We start from the raw sequence: 13,922 nt of genomic DNA on the forward strand, positions 1-13,922 counted from the left end.
ACGTAAGATCCACATCAGCTCAACTGCACTCGTCTCACAGAGGCCGCCCGCTCACTTCCCGCGGAGGCGCTCCCGGGCGCCGCGCTCCGCGGCCGCCGCCTGCCCCCGCCCGCCGCGCCGCCGCGCACGCCGCGCCCCGCAGCGCCCGGCTTCCTCCTTGTTAGGGTGGCGTTGGGCCGGCGCGGGCGCTCGGCTGACTATAGCTGCTCGGCTCCCGCCCCCTGCCCCGCGCCGCGCGGCCGCCCGTCGCTTCGCACAGGGCTGGATGGTTGCATTGGGCAGGGTGGCTCCAGGATGTTAGGGACTGTGAAGATGGAAGGGCATGAGAGCAGCGACTGGAACAGCTACTACGCGGACACACAGGAGGTGAGAGGCGGGCAGCAGGCGGGACACTCTGGGAGCCCGTGACGGGGGAGGCCGGACGAGGCGGACGCAGGGCAGGGTGGGCGACCGACGGACTGGGGGCGCCTCCTCTGTGCCACCCACCCGGTGTGGCCCCGGCCGGGCCTTGGCCGGGCCTCGGAGCCCGATCGGCTGCTCCGCGGGAGAGGTCGGGTCTCGGAGCGGGCGAAAAGACTTTAGGAAATTCTGGGCTTTGAAAGTACCGGCTCTGGGAAGCACTTGGCTCTTCCCTGCGGAGAGCGGGAGCCCGGCCCGGGGTGCCGCGGGTTGGCGGGCGGGCGCTGCAAGAGTTGGAGGCCACTCGGAGAAAACCTGAGTTTGTCTACAAGGGCGGCCCCTTCCCCTCGCTGTTGAACTCGCAGATGTCTTCTGATAAAAGCGCACCGCCGCTCAGTGGAGCGTCTTAATAACGAACCGATTCCGAAATTTTATAAAACTTCTTCAAAAGCCCTGTTTGGGGAGGAGTGTGCCCATTCTTCTCCAGAACCGCTGGGTGGCGCTGATACAAGCTGACTTTTTCTCCAGCATTCCCGGCGGAGAACCTGTTTCTCTTCATTGTCCCCTTGATGGCACGTTCATGTACTTTATTTTACAATGTGCACAAAGGGATTGCGAGGAAAATCAGGTACAGGCAGGACCACCACAAATAAAAGTATTTCTCCGTTAACCGCTGGTGATTATCCCCCCAAAGTTCCCCATTATTGTAAACGCTTATTGAAACTGCCTTGGACAATCATGGGGAAAGGAAAAGAAAAAAAAAAACTCCAAAAGTAAGAAGTAGGTTAAGACATAGACAGAAAAATATAGAATCAGAAAATATTTTCATGATAATTAATTTATTTAGATTTGCATACTTAGTCACAAATTTACCTTGAGTTTATTTGCATACCATAGCAGAGTGTGTGCCTGTTAAATCTGTTTGTTCACCTTTTGTTTTCAAATGAAGTCATATTTGTTGATGAAAATAAATTTAAGAATATTGTTATTTTTATTAAATTATCAGAGAAGTAGCTTTTATATTTCAGACTATATTTTTAACATCTCTAGTACATTCCCAAATTGCTATCCATAAGAGTTTTCTCCTACTGGTGATTTTAAAAGGAGCTCAGAACTCTTCTTCAGGTTTAAATCAAATGCAGTCATCTAGACCTACTATGAGTCAATTAAGTCCCCTATGGAAAGAGCTTCCTTACTGAGAATTGGGAAATAGAAAATAAGTAGACTGATTTTGGAATTTTAAAGTATATGAAACTATATAGTTTCAAAAGCCAGGGTTTGAAATGATTAGCAGCACCATATCAGTATGTGAAAAAATATAGATGATTCTTTCAACAAATTGTGTCACAAAATTTTCAAACCTTAGGGGGCTACAAATAGGTAATGAAATTAATGCACATTTTTGAATGGCTTAAAGAGGTGTACATGTAAACACATGTTAAAGTTAAATGTATATACCGGTAGTGCACTGATATTATGCACCCCTCCCGGCCTCTTCTTTCATGTAGATCTATTTTAAATATTTTTTCCAAAACTTATTTAATCTCTGAGTTCCTTTCCCTTTTAATATTACAGTTGCTACAAATAGATGGAAAACACTGCTTCTAAATATAAAAGATAACAAAAAGTCACCATTTGGCAACAACTGCTGATAGTTATATGGCCATGGATGCTTAACTCTGTCAGGGAAAGTTTAATTAATAGCCACCCTGCACCTCCGAGGCTGCTGTGTGGTCAAGCTGGGCCTGGCAGGTTTAGGCGAAATGGGCACAGAGTTGGTGCCCTGTTTTCCCACCACCCTCACCCCCCCCCCATGGACAAACTCACTGCACCCTTAAGGTAGAGTGAATGAGCAGAGGTTCAGAGATTATTTCTGTGTTCGGAGTTTAACTGCTTTTAACCAAAAGAGCACTTTGCCTAGGCGGGTCTGAGGTGGAGACTAGGATGCCATCTAGCCTGGATGGAGGAGGAGATGGAGAGCCCCAGAAGCCAGCCCCTGAGCCTGGCGTGTAAGGCGATTACACATCTTCCCCAGGTCATATTTTCTGTGAGCATTTATCTGTCATGACTGCCACACAGGTTTTTTCCCCCTGCTGTACAAGACATCGCTTTGCTCCTCCTCGAGAGATCGCCTGACGGTTTGCCCCGGTGGTCGTCGTGGTGGTGGTAGAGGTCCTGTGCTTTGCAGAAATGCTCTCCTCTTGTCTTAGGGTTCGAGCACCACTAACCCAACCCTTTGGGGTCTCTTCACTCGCTGTTTTTGCTCCAGGCCTACTCCTCAGTCCCAGTCAGCAACATGAACTCCGGCCTGGGCTCCATGAATTCCATGAACACCTACATGACCATGAACACCATGACAACGAGCGGCAACATGACCCCAGCTTCATTCAACATGTCCTACGCAAACCCGGGCCTGGGCTCTGGCCTGAGCCCCGGCGCCGTAGCTGGCATGCCCGGCGGCTCCGCGGGTGCCATGAACAGCATGACAGCGGCGGGAGTGACTGCCATGGGGACGACTCTGAGCCCGGGAGGCATGAGTGCCATGGGTGCCCAGCCAGCAGCCTCCATGAATGGCCTGGGCCCCTACGCCGCCGCCATGAACCCGTGTATGAGCCCCATGGCGTACGCACCGTCCAACCTGGGCCGCAGCCGGGCTGGGGGCAGCGGCGACGCCAAGACTTTCAAGCGCAGCTACCCGCACGCCAAGCCGCCCTACTCGTATATCTCGCTCATCACCATGGCCATCCAGCAAGCGCCCAGCAAGATGCTCACGCTGAGCGAGATCTACCAGTGGATCATGGACCTCTTTCCCTATTACCGGCAGAACCAGCAGCGCTGGCAGAACTCCATTCGCCACTCACTCTCCTTCAACGACTGCTTCGTCAAAGTGGCGCGCTCCCCCGACAAGCCAGGCAAGGGCTCCTACTGGACACTGCACCCGGACTCCGGCAACATGTTCGAGAACGGCTGTTACTTGCGCCGCCAGAAGCGCTTCAAGTGTGAGAAGCAGCCAGGAACTGGGGGCGGGAGCGGGGGCAGTGGTGGCACCAAGGGCGGCCCTGAGAGCCGCAAGGACCCCTCGGCCGCAGCCAACCCCAGCGGCGACTCGCCCCTTCATCGGGGCGTGCACGGTAAGACCGGCCAGCTAGAGGGCGCGCCGGCCCCGGGGCCCGCCGCCAGCCCCCAGACTCTGGACCACAGCGGGGCAACAGCGACAGGGGGCGCTTCCGAGTTGAAGACTCCAGCCTCCTCAGCTGCACCCCCAATCAGTTCCGGGCCTGGGGCGCTAGTATCTGTGCCCCCCTCCCACCCGGTGCATGGTCTGGCACCCCACGAGTCCCAGCTGCACCTGAAAGGGGATCCCCACTACTCCTTCAATCACCCCTTCTCCATCAACAACCTCATGTCCTCCTCGGAGCAGCAGCACAAGCTGGACTTCAAGGCATACGAGCAGGCACTACAGTACTCACCCTACGGCGCCGCGTTGCCCGCCAGCCTGCCGCTGGGCAGCACCTCGGTGGCCACCAGGAGCCCCATCGAGCCCTCAGCCCTGGAGCCGGCCTACTACCAAGGTGTGTATTCCAGACCTGTCCTAAACACTTCCTAGCTCTCTCAGACTAGGGGTTTGTTTGTCATGGCCATGCTGGTAGCAGGAGAGGGGGAAAAAAATCAACAGCAAACAAAACCACATGTACCAAGCCGACAACAGCATAATAAAATCCCAACTATTTTTATTTCTTTTCGTGTGTGCACAATCTTTCCCCAAGTGCAAAGGACTGTTACTTTTATTATTATTCAAAACGCCTTGTGTATATTATTACCAAGAAAACCAACCCCAAACCAACAAAATTTTTTCCTGCAAAGTTTCATGATCCACAAGTGTATATATAAAATCCTCCTACTTCCTTGTCCCTCTCCCTTTCTTTCCTCTTTCCCCTCCACATTCTAGTGTGTGCAGGATTTATTTAAAAAAAGAAAGATGGTCAAGCTTGTAAAATATTTGTTTGTGCTTTCCCCCCCCCCTCACCTGATTCCCCACACACAAGTTTACAGGTCTGTGGCAGTACTCTTCACCATAAGAACTGAAAGGGTGAACAAACAAGTAGGCACTAGAGGCTGTTAAAAGTATTGAAGGACAATACTGCTTTTATGCAGCAAAACATAAACATTGTAAACATCAGAGCCATTTGTTTTTCAGCTTACATTTCTGATACATTCAAATAGCAGATGTCTTTAAATGAAATACATATATATTATGCACCAACTTATTTATGCACATGCTCAGATATGTAGACATCCTCTATATATTTACATAACATATAGAGGTAGTAGGTAAGAGGTATACAGCTATATTTTCAAGAGTTGCCGGACCAAGAAGTTACAGAGATACCCCCCTCCTTGTCCTCTGTACCCACCTATAGCCCTGGGAATCAATTCCTCAAGAATAGCCCTCGGTAACTCTGTTCCTTGCATTGCAGAGTGCCATGGTCATGTCATTTTGAGGTCACATAACATGTATAAAATTAGCTATTATGTATCTATACCATTTAAAGGATATTTTTCTCCAGAAAAGAAGGGAATATTACAGTGTTTGAGGAGAGATGTTATAGGGAGCTGTATTTCAAAGTTTGGTCCAAGATTCCAAAATCCATTTGATTGTAGTCATTTTAATTATTGCCATCGTGTGCTTGTTTCATTCAGTGTTAATGCACTTTTCACAGTTGGACATGGTGTTAGTATAGCCAGACGGGTTTCATTATTATCCCTCTTTGTTTTCTCAATGTTAATTTATTGCATGGTTTATTCTTTTTTTTCTTTACAGCTGAAATTGCTTTAAATGATGGTTAAAATTACAAATTAAAATGTTAATTTTTATCAATGTGATTGTAATTAAAATATTTTGATTTAAATAACAAAAATTATAAATTTTAAGCCGTGGAATATGTTCTTGATCATTTGCAGTTAAGGACTTTAAATAAATCAAATGTTAACAAAAAAAGGATTTTTGTTATTTTTCTTAATTAAATCCAAAATAGATATTCTAAATATGATATTTTTCAAAGTCTGGCACTGAATATTCACGACAAAAAGGAAAATAATCTAAAACAAAATTGTTTTGTTTGTTTACTATATGAACATGTAGCTAGTAAAAAGTGGTTAAAGAAATTCAATAAAAGTGGGTAGAGAAATTGATTTAATATCCCTAAAATTGAGTTTTTAAGATTTTTTTATTCCTAGGAATGTTTACTTCCATTTTTGACATGGACTTAATTAAGCCTTCTGTGTTTCCTTTGAGCCTTTCCACAATGAAATCAAATACTATTTAACTACCTTTCCCCCTTCCCCAATGTATCATTTTCTTTTATCTGAGAAGCATTCGAGTGAGAATAAAATATCAGATGTGGTGTTAAAATTAAGTTGTCTACAACAGAATCCTGAACCCTGTTTATATTAAAAGAGAAACAAAACTCAACCATCACGGCAGCTTTGGAGGGGGTCAGGGAAGGCCAGTCACCGGTAATTCACGCCTGTAAGGGAAGCTTTGTGCCACCAGGACATTTCACGTAGCTGCTACTTTGTATTTTGAGAAGATATTTTTTAAAACATTGTTTCTAATAATGTTCCAGAGAACGTAAAGCTGATGATTTGTTTGCCTTCTAAGAAGCTTTTAAATGCAACTTCACACCCCTACAGTTGCTTGAGATCACAAAATCATTAATCTCCTTTGATAGTAGGCTCACTTTCCAGTCCACCTATTTCTTTGTATTGACATCAACAATAACAACACCAGCCCAAGCAGAGGCTGGCCTGCCGGCGCTCTTGTGTATAAACTCCATTCTCGCCAGGGCTTGAACTTGGACAGCCTTTGCTTTGATCGCTCCACTCCACACCCAAGACAAGATAAAAAGAGCTGCGTGAGTCCCTTAATAATCGCGTAATTGCCTCCCCAGATGAGAGAAAGGGTGCCAGGTAGCATTTGAGAAAAATGCAGAAATCCCAAAAACCATGCTCTCACTTGAGCTCATGAAAGCAGGAGAAGGAAATTACTGGCTTGAGTGATTTCAAAACCTGGAGGCCTGGGAAAGATGTTAAAGTTCCAAAAAAAGGAAAAAGCTTTCAATCTCAACAGTTATTTATATTTAGGTAGAGGGTAAACAAACGTTGGCAAATTCGAATTCCAAACAATATAAGGCGTGAGCTTGGGCCTCGGAATTTTACCTGGCCACACTGAATCTAAATCGTGTAACTTGCGTGTGTTCCCCTCCGTGATCTCATCTCTCTCTAACGTATCAGCAATATCAATGCCTGGCCTTCACCCACCAGGCTTAAGTCGGCCTTCGCGCTCTCTGTCTTACTTGGCAGAGACTTTTTCTGGGCTTGCGGGGGCGAGGAGCCTCGGGTTTAGTACCCGAGGCCACTCTGGAGACCTGCCTGGGAAGCTAGAATGGTGGGTCGCGGGGAGCAGGTCTCGCCTAGTGGGCTTCTCCCGCGATTTTCTGCCACCTCTGGGTACCTTCCGCGCACTTTGCCACCTCTGGGCGTTGCAATCTGGGCCCCGCGCGTTAGGACCGGGCCGGGCAGCCGGTTGCCCGGGGAGCAGGGAACAGAGCAAGACCGCATGCATCCTGAGGTGACAAATGCAGTTAGTTCTTCATTGTTTGGGCATTTTCCCCTCCTAGCGAATAAATCTTCTGTTGAGCCCAAGACCTAAAAGTCAACAAAGAAGGCCGGGTGCCTCGTTATGGCTCCTGCGGCCCCAACGCCCGCTTCGCCGCGGCTGCTCCCGCTGGGTAATCCCTTCCTCGGAAACCCAGACACACAAACGCCGGAACGCCCGGGGCTGGGGCGCCGCGCCCCAGGGCCAGGAGGAAAACATCTGTAGTTCCGAGGGAATGCTGAGACCCTCCACGAGCGCACCGCCTTCTCGCGACGCCCTCCCACCTACCCCCTTTTCATCTACGAGTTTCTATATTCCTTCACTTCGGACGCTCTTGCAGACCAGGGCCGGAAAGGGGATGCTGACCGCTCAGGCGCGGTCCACCGGGCTCGCTTTATTTAGGAATTTCGCCCAAGGTGGGGGAGGGGTCTCCCAAGGAGGAGGGAGGGAGCGAGAAGGAGAAACCTTGCAGCAGACCCAAGTGCAAAGCTCCCGAGGCCCTCCGATCCATTGACGACGCCACCCAGCAAACACTTTTAGAAAAAAAGAAAAATGTTTTGGGAGTTAGTATAATGCCGGGGAGGAGAACTTCAGATGTTACTTTCACCTTGTTACAGGCCTGACACATTTTTTTTTTAATTGATAAAAAAAGAAGACAACTAAACATTGATAGGGAAGAAGAAAAGCTCACCAGTTCATTCAGCAAAAACTACACAACTTAGAAGTGTTCCCAAGTAGCAGGCAGATGAATCTGTTTTATACATAATGGCTAAAACAGTGTTTAAATCAAGGATAAAATTTAATTTCCATTGTCCTTTCGTGATCCCCTCATAGTAGAATAAACTGGTGAGAATTATTATGGGATGAGGGATTAAACAAACAAAATCCTATTAATGTTCTTAAGTTTTGTTTTCATTTTCTGAAGCTAGATAACCGACTGATTTCACTGAAAGTATAAAAAGCGCTACTTTTTTCAGGAGTCTGACAGACTTGAATGAGCCATAGCAGAAAACTATTCCTGGAGTGATAAAATTTTACTTCGTTGTTTTGGCACTGTAAAAATTGATCTCAATTCCACAAAAATGCTTATTAAAAAACTTCTGCAATCAATACAAATTCCTTTCAATGCAGACCAAAGTAGGAGACCTGTAACCCAAATTAATTAACCTTTCCTCAAGATCAATTCGTTTTCTGTTGATTTAGCAATAATATTGTAGAACATTTAGCTATAATGTATTTTAATGTGATACCTCAATACATCAAAAGGAAAAACTCATTGAAAAGATATAATTGCTTAAGTTATTAGATGTTTACTAAATTTGAAAAATATTTACTTTCAAATTTAAATTTTAATTGTTTATTTGAATTGGAGTAAAATGTGTTTTGCAACTAAATGGAGTTCAAATAATGTCTAATTCGAGATAATTATGTGTAAAAATGGTGATTATTTGTGGTTAAATTATGCTGAAATTTAGAAATAAGATTTTCCCAGACAATAAATATCATTAGCTGAAGAATCAAAGAAATTCATGAGAGTAAGAATATAAAGAAATGAAACAACTTGTATGATCTTATAACCTTCCTATTTAGAAATTGAATCCATCTGAGGAGATACAAAGTGTTTTTAGAGTAGCCATTTATGCAGGTTTTATATTCTACTGATGATCTTGTTAGGTGTATCCAAATAACACTTAATAATCAATTACTTTAAGTATTCTGGGTTTTTTTTCTTCCCAATACTTAAGTTTGAGGCCATAATGGTTCCACTAGTGTTTCTCCGTTAAGCTCACTGTCTAGCTTGGTTCATTGAGCTTTGGACAACTCAGTCTGCAGACCTCACTTTTTTTTTTTTTTTTTTTTTTAAATCCAGCCCTCATTCTAGGAAGCGATAGGGGGCTGGGAAACACCTATGCAGTTCAATTTTAACTTGTAGAACACATGCCTTTTCCTACTATAAATAAACATATTTTAAAATCCCACTTGTTACCTTTTATTTTCTACCCAACTTGCTCATTTCGCCATTTATGTCATCTGTGACTACACTGGGTCAGAGCAAAGCTCCTGGTGAGTCTGAGCTCTCTCCTCCAGCCCTGGAAAGTGAGGCGCAGCCCTCCTAGATGCCCTTCATGATATGTTTGGGTTCTCTGGGTTCTAGTCAACTTAGAGTATAAAAGCTGAACGTTCTCCCTCAATATCCAGGAACCTCAGAAACCAGGTGGGATGCTGGTCCAGTCACATGGACAATCAAGTTCAGATCCCTGCCAGTACCAGGGCTGGCCTGACTCAGAGTTCTAAGTGTGAGGTTGCTTTGAGTTGACTTTTTACGTCCTTCCTCAACTGCTCTTAAAGATTACACATCGGGGCTTTAAAAAAAAATCCTGAAACTGAGACAAACAGCCTGAGAATACTCCTCAAAGCATTGCCTGGAAATTGGGAACAAAGCATTAACCTCCTTAGTTTCTTTCCCTTTTCGCACATGAAATCGTACGTAGTGACTCCTTTGCTTGTCTAATCACGTCCCAGGTCTCTCTCTCTCTCTCTCTCTCTCTCTCTCTCTCTCTCTCTCTCTCTCTCTCTCTCTCTCTCTCTCTCTCTCTCTCTTTCCAAGGACTTATTTTAAAACACAAACAATTTAATAAGAATGTAAGGCCTTTGTGGTGGTTTGTTTCGTTTACACATTTACTTTTAAGGATCCATTATGCACGAGGGAGGAGGGAGGCTCCCACCGAGTGAAAATCTCGGAGCTGATTTTCTTTGCGCGGTTCAGGTGACTGGGGCGCTTTTGGAAAGGTCCCCTAGTTCTGGGTCCCACCTGGGAGCCTTGTGCTTTCCTCCCATAGCCCCGCTACAAACGCCTAACCCAACAGCTGCTCAATCCCGAGCGCCAACTCCCGCCGCGTTCTCCACCGCTTTTTCCTGGGTGGAAGCCGATTCACAAGCTCAAGCTGCAATGAGCCGTGTTGCAGCACATGGCAGCGTCCAGGTTCCCTCGCCTCTCACTTGCTGTGCCTTCTGTTGACACGCGCTTCCTTTGTGTTATGCCTGGCTAATATATTAATGGGGCGGATAACCCGGTCCTTTGAGGAGGATTGGAGGGGGTTGGAGGCAGGAAAGGGAGGGAAGGCAACCGAACAGATCTAGTTGCTGACCCCTGGGCCAAAAGAATTCAGAGGCGGCCGGGGGTGGGGTGGGGGCAGGATGAAAATCGAGGTGGGGAAAGTTCACGCGGAAGGCGCTGAAAGCAAACTTAAGTGACTGCAACAAGTTTTTAGAAAATGGGATATGATGCTGAGGTGCTGTCCTGGGTTCAGAACTGCAAGGCCGGACGCTGCGGACGTTGGAGAAACTGCCGAGCCGGCCGCGTGCCTGCAGCTGAGTGTCCCCCTCCATGCCCTCCGTGTCCCTCGCCCCCTCCCGGGCCCGGCTGCACGGTGGCCTCGAGTCACAGGTGAACAATCCTAACTGCCTGTCGTACAGCTGTCCCTCTCTGCAGTGTATAGTTTCTCAGACTCATCAAGCTCTAACTAAGCCAGCCACCTTAGATGCTGCGTCCAGAGGTTAAAAATAGACTTCCAACTACTCTGGCGGGATGCGTTCAACGAGATCTCTGCATTTCCCACCTTCACCTCCAAAGGGCTGTCTGGCCTCCCAATCCGAGGTCTTAACTGATTAACCACAGATGGACCCCCTATGCTAAACCACGAAGTGGGCACGAGGAATCGCGACCCCGGAGCGGAGGCCGGGGGCCCCGGGAACGCTGCTGCCGGGTGCTGGCCCTGTCTCCTGTCCGGGCCTCCCAGGCCGAGCGCGCAGCTGAGCCTCCTCCCCATCAGGCCTGCGGCCCCGCCCGCCATACGGTGCCCGGGCGCCCTGAGACATATGCTGCCCGCAGGTCGCGCGGCCCGACGTGGTGCTCCTTGCCGAGGCGGTTCTCAGCTCATCAAAAGCCCAAGCTTTCTTCAGCCGTATGGGCCGCGAGGTGAACAACAATGCCTGGGCCCCTTCACTTCAAAAGCGGCGATCAGGGGAAAGGCTCCCCCAGAGATTTTTTTTCCCCTCCTCAGCCTTTCATTCCTGTTTTCTTTCTTTCTTTTTTCTTTTCTTTTTTTTTTTTTAAAGGCATCAGCAACTCCAGGGCCCGGGCGAGCCTAATGCCCTTTGATGGGGATTGAATTCATTATCTCCAATAACACAATTGTGCTTGGCCAACGAAAAGAGCAAAGCAGGGCTCTATCCCGCCCGAGGGGCCCGGCCAAGCGGGGTGGGCGGCGGGGTGGCCGAGCGGCGCTCCTGGGACCCGCTCCGCGGCGCGGCCTCGGCCGGCCAGGCCCAACCTGCGGCTCCACCGGGCCGGAGATGGGGGCGCGGGCGCGCGGGGAAGCCGCAGGACCCGTGACGCCGCCCGCCGAGGCCGCGCGGGGAGGGGGCGGGGCGGTTCTCTGGTTTGATATATTTTTCGCTTCTCCCTTTGCAACCATTCCCCGAGGACTGGGTGTTTACTCTCTTCCTTCCTGACCTCCAGCGGCGAAGCAGTCCCTGGACCCCGAGGGCGCTGACCACAAAGACCGCCCTGTGCCCCTGGCTCAGCGCGAAGGGTTCCTAACCTCCTGGTCTCACCGCCCAACTCCGGCGCCCAGGGCTCCGATCCAGCTTTACTAGGTAGCAACCCAGAACAGATAAACGGGGATTTAAATCGCCCTTGCCCTGGAACCCCCTCTGCTCAAACTGTCTCCACTCGCTTTCACGCCAGCCATCCGCTCTGATCGCGGAACAGCGCTCCGGGAGCTGGGGCCAGGTATGCAGTGCTGTGCCGCCCGCCCCCTGCGCTGCCGGCCGGTTGGACACTGCCCGGGACCGCGACCTCCACGTGAGCGCCTCCTCCCGGGTTCCACTGCCTTCCCTGCCGTCAGCCACTTCCAGCCCCTGCTTCTCTGTTCTGAGTGTACTGAGGCGAAAACCGGCTAAAACCGGCACTATCACGTGCCTTGACCTCGTGTGTGTGTGTGTGTGTGTGTGTGTGTGTGTGTGTGTGTGTGTGTGAGAGAGAGAGAGAGAGAGAGAGAGAGAGAGAGAGAGAGAGAGAGAGAGAGAGAGAGAGAGAGAGAGATAATCAAAGAAGAAAGAAGACCTCTATAGCTTGGTGTCTAAAATATGAGTTTAAGTGATTTCATTACTGGGCCTACTTCCTACACAGCCCTATTTCCTCCCTCACCCATTACTGAGGAAAGTATGTATTGCAGGTGTATTTCAGTCAATTAAAGAATAATAATAATAATAACAGAATATAAAGTACTTTTTTTCCCTTCAGGAACACTTATGGAATGCTCCAGGGTAGTAACTGTGGATTAGGATTAGTCGTTCCTGGTCAGTTAGTCATGACTATCCCTATCTTCAAGCTATCTACTCTTCACCTTTCTCTTCAGGGAATTAGAGTCAGCACAAGTGTGCTAGAGGAGGGGTGTGTGTGTGTGTGTGTGTGTGTGTGTGTACACAACGAGATATGCTGATTTAGTGGAGCATCCAGAAGACCTTCAGGTCCACAAGACTGTCTCCAAAGAAGGAAAGCAATAAATTAAGTGATCTGCTGATGTGGGGTAAACCAAGAAAAGTATTTCAGATTTAAGACTTTCAGGTAGGCATTTTCTTATTAGGAGATACAGAAATTTAGTTATTTAATTCCTTTCAACATTAGATTTACAAATTTACAAATTTAGCCCATGGAACTCTGACCACTCCCTTCAATTTTCAGGCCTGGGCACTGGGGGTAAGTGGAGGAGAAAATACTCCATTGATAGGTGAGATGAAAGAGAAGACTTCTGTTCTTTCTCCTTTCCTCCCCCTCCCCTTTCTTTCTTAGAGAACAGCATCCTGAATATAACTTACATTAAAACATTACATTTACTTTTGTGAGGTCTTTATGGTTTTCACTGACATAAAAAAGAATGTAAAACATTCACCTTGCAGATATTCTGAGTCTCTAATAAAGAAGTCTATGGGTAATGGTATGAATTATTAAACTCCAAATACTTATTACAAGCTATCAAAGAATGAGTGACTTCTCTTCTGGACCTGTACCCCACTTTTTATTAACTTATTAGAGAACAGCTAGGTTTGTATCTTGGTGACCACTAGTACATTTACAATGTGGTGTTACGTCAGTCACCTTTTATAAAATCTCTTTTGTAACATCAAGGAGAAGTTTAATCTTTGTCCTCAGCTGTGACACACAATTCTACACCTAGTGGGCTGCTGTGCTTCCTTTGCGTTTTCATTATCACTTGTTTAGAAACACTGGGGAGAGAAAGGCATTTATACAGGATAAAGATGGCAGTGATTTAGATTTTAAAGATTAACAATTTCAATAAGAATTTAACACAACATGCATGACCAAAATAAGTTATATGTAGGTATAGCTATTTGGGGATTAATTTTTATGATGTTTTGAAGACTTCAGAGTAACCACATTCTGGACACAGTGTAAGAAACATTCTATGAATAACAATATGTTCAAAACAACCACAAAAAAGCTTTAATTTTGACATATATCCCGGAGACCACAGAAGCTACAGGACAGTTCTGTGGTTTATCACATAAACAAATTGTCTAGTGCCAGAACACACATAAAGAATTATGTGACTTCTGAGCACCATAGGATGGACGAATCACTAAACAAAAGATACCACAATGTTCAAGTAGATGTCTTTGGCCATGAAACAAAATTAGGAGGGAAGGAAATGTAAAACATTTCAGTAGAAATGAGAATTCGATGTTATTTAAAGTGTAACCCCTTAAGCCTTGAGATTAATTGACTCCTGAGACCCTAGAATATGGGGTTGGAAAATACTTATGTATCATGTGTTTTAGT

The 13,922-nt window shown here is 47.1% G+C and overlaps 2 protein-coding genes across 2 annotated transcripts; both read left to right on the forward strand.

Moving 5' to 3' along the window:
• The first annotated feature begins 8 nt into the window (after window positions 1-8).
• FOXA1 (forkhead box A1) lies at window positions 9-5,398 on the forward strand. Its single transcript, XM_019749162.3, has 2 exons — window positions 9-366; window positions 2,669-5,398. Exons 1-2 carry the CDS (start codon window positions 295-297, stop codon window positions 4,004-4,006), a joined length of 1,410 nt encoding a protein of 469 aa, XP_019604721.2. The 5' UTR covers window positions 9-294; the 3' UTR covers window positions 4,007-5,398.
• A 4,748-nt stretch (window positions 5,399-10,146) lies between these two features.
• LOC148758555 (uncharacterized) lies at window positions 10,147-13,092 on the forward strand. Its single transcript, XM_088796389.1, has 3 exons — window positions 10,147-11,036; window positions 11,580-11,716; window positions 11,808-13,092. The coding sequence occupies exons 1-2, from the start codon at window positions 10,748-10,750 to the stop codon at window positions 11,714-11,716; spliced, it is 426 nt and encodes a 141-aa protein (XP_088652515.1). The 5' UTR covers window positions 10,147-10,747; the 3' UTR covers window positions 11,808-13,092.
• The last annotated feature ends 830 nt before the right edge of the window (window positions 13,093-13,922 follow it).

The sequence above is a fragment of the Rhinolophus sinicus genome, chromosome 3, assembly GCF_057876585.1.
Source record: "Rhinolophus sinicus isolate RSI-liver-muscle chromosome 3, RSI-T2T, whole genome shotgun sequence".
In the NCBI taxonomy this organism is placed as follows: Eukaryota; Metazoa; Chordata; class Mammalia; order Chiroptera; family Rhinolophidae; genus Rhinolophus; species Rhinolophus sinicus.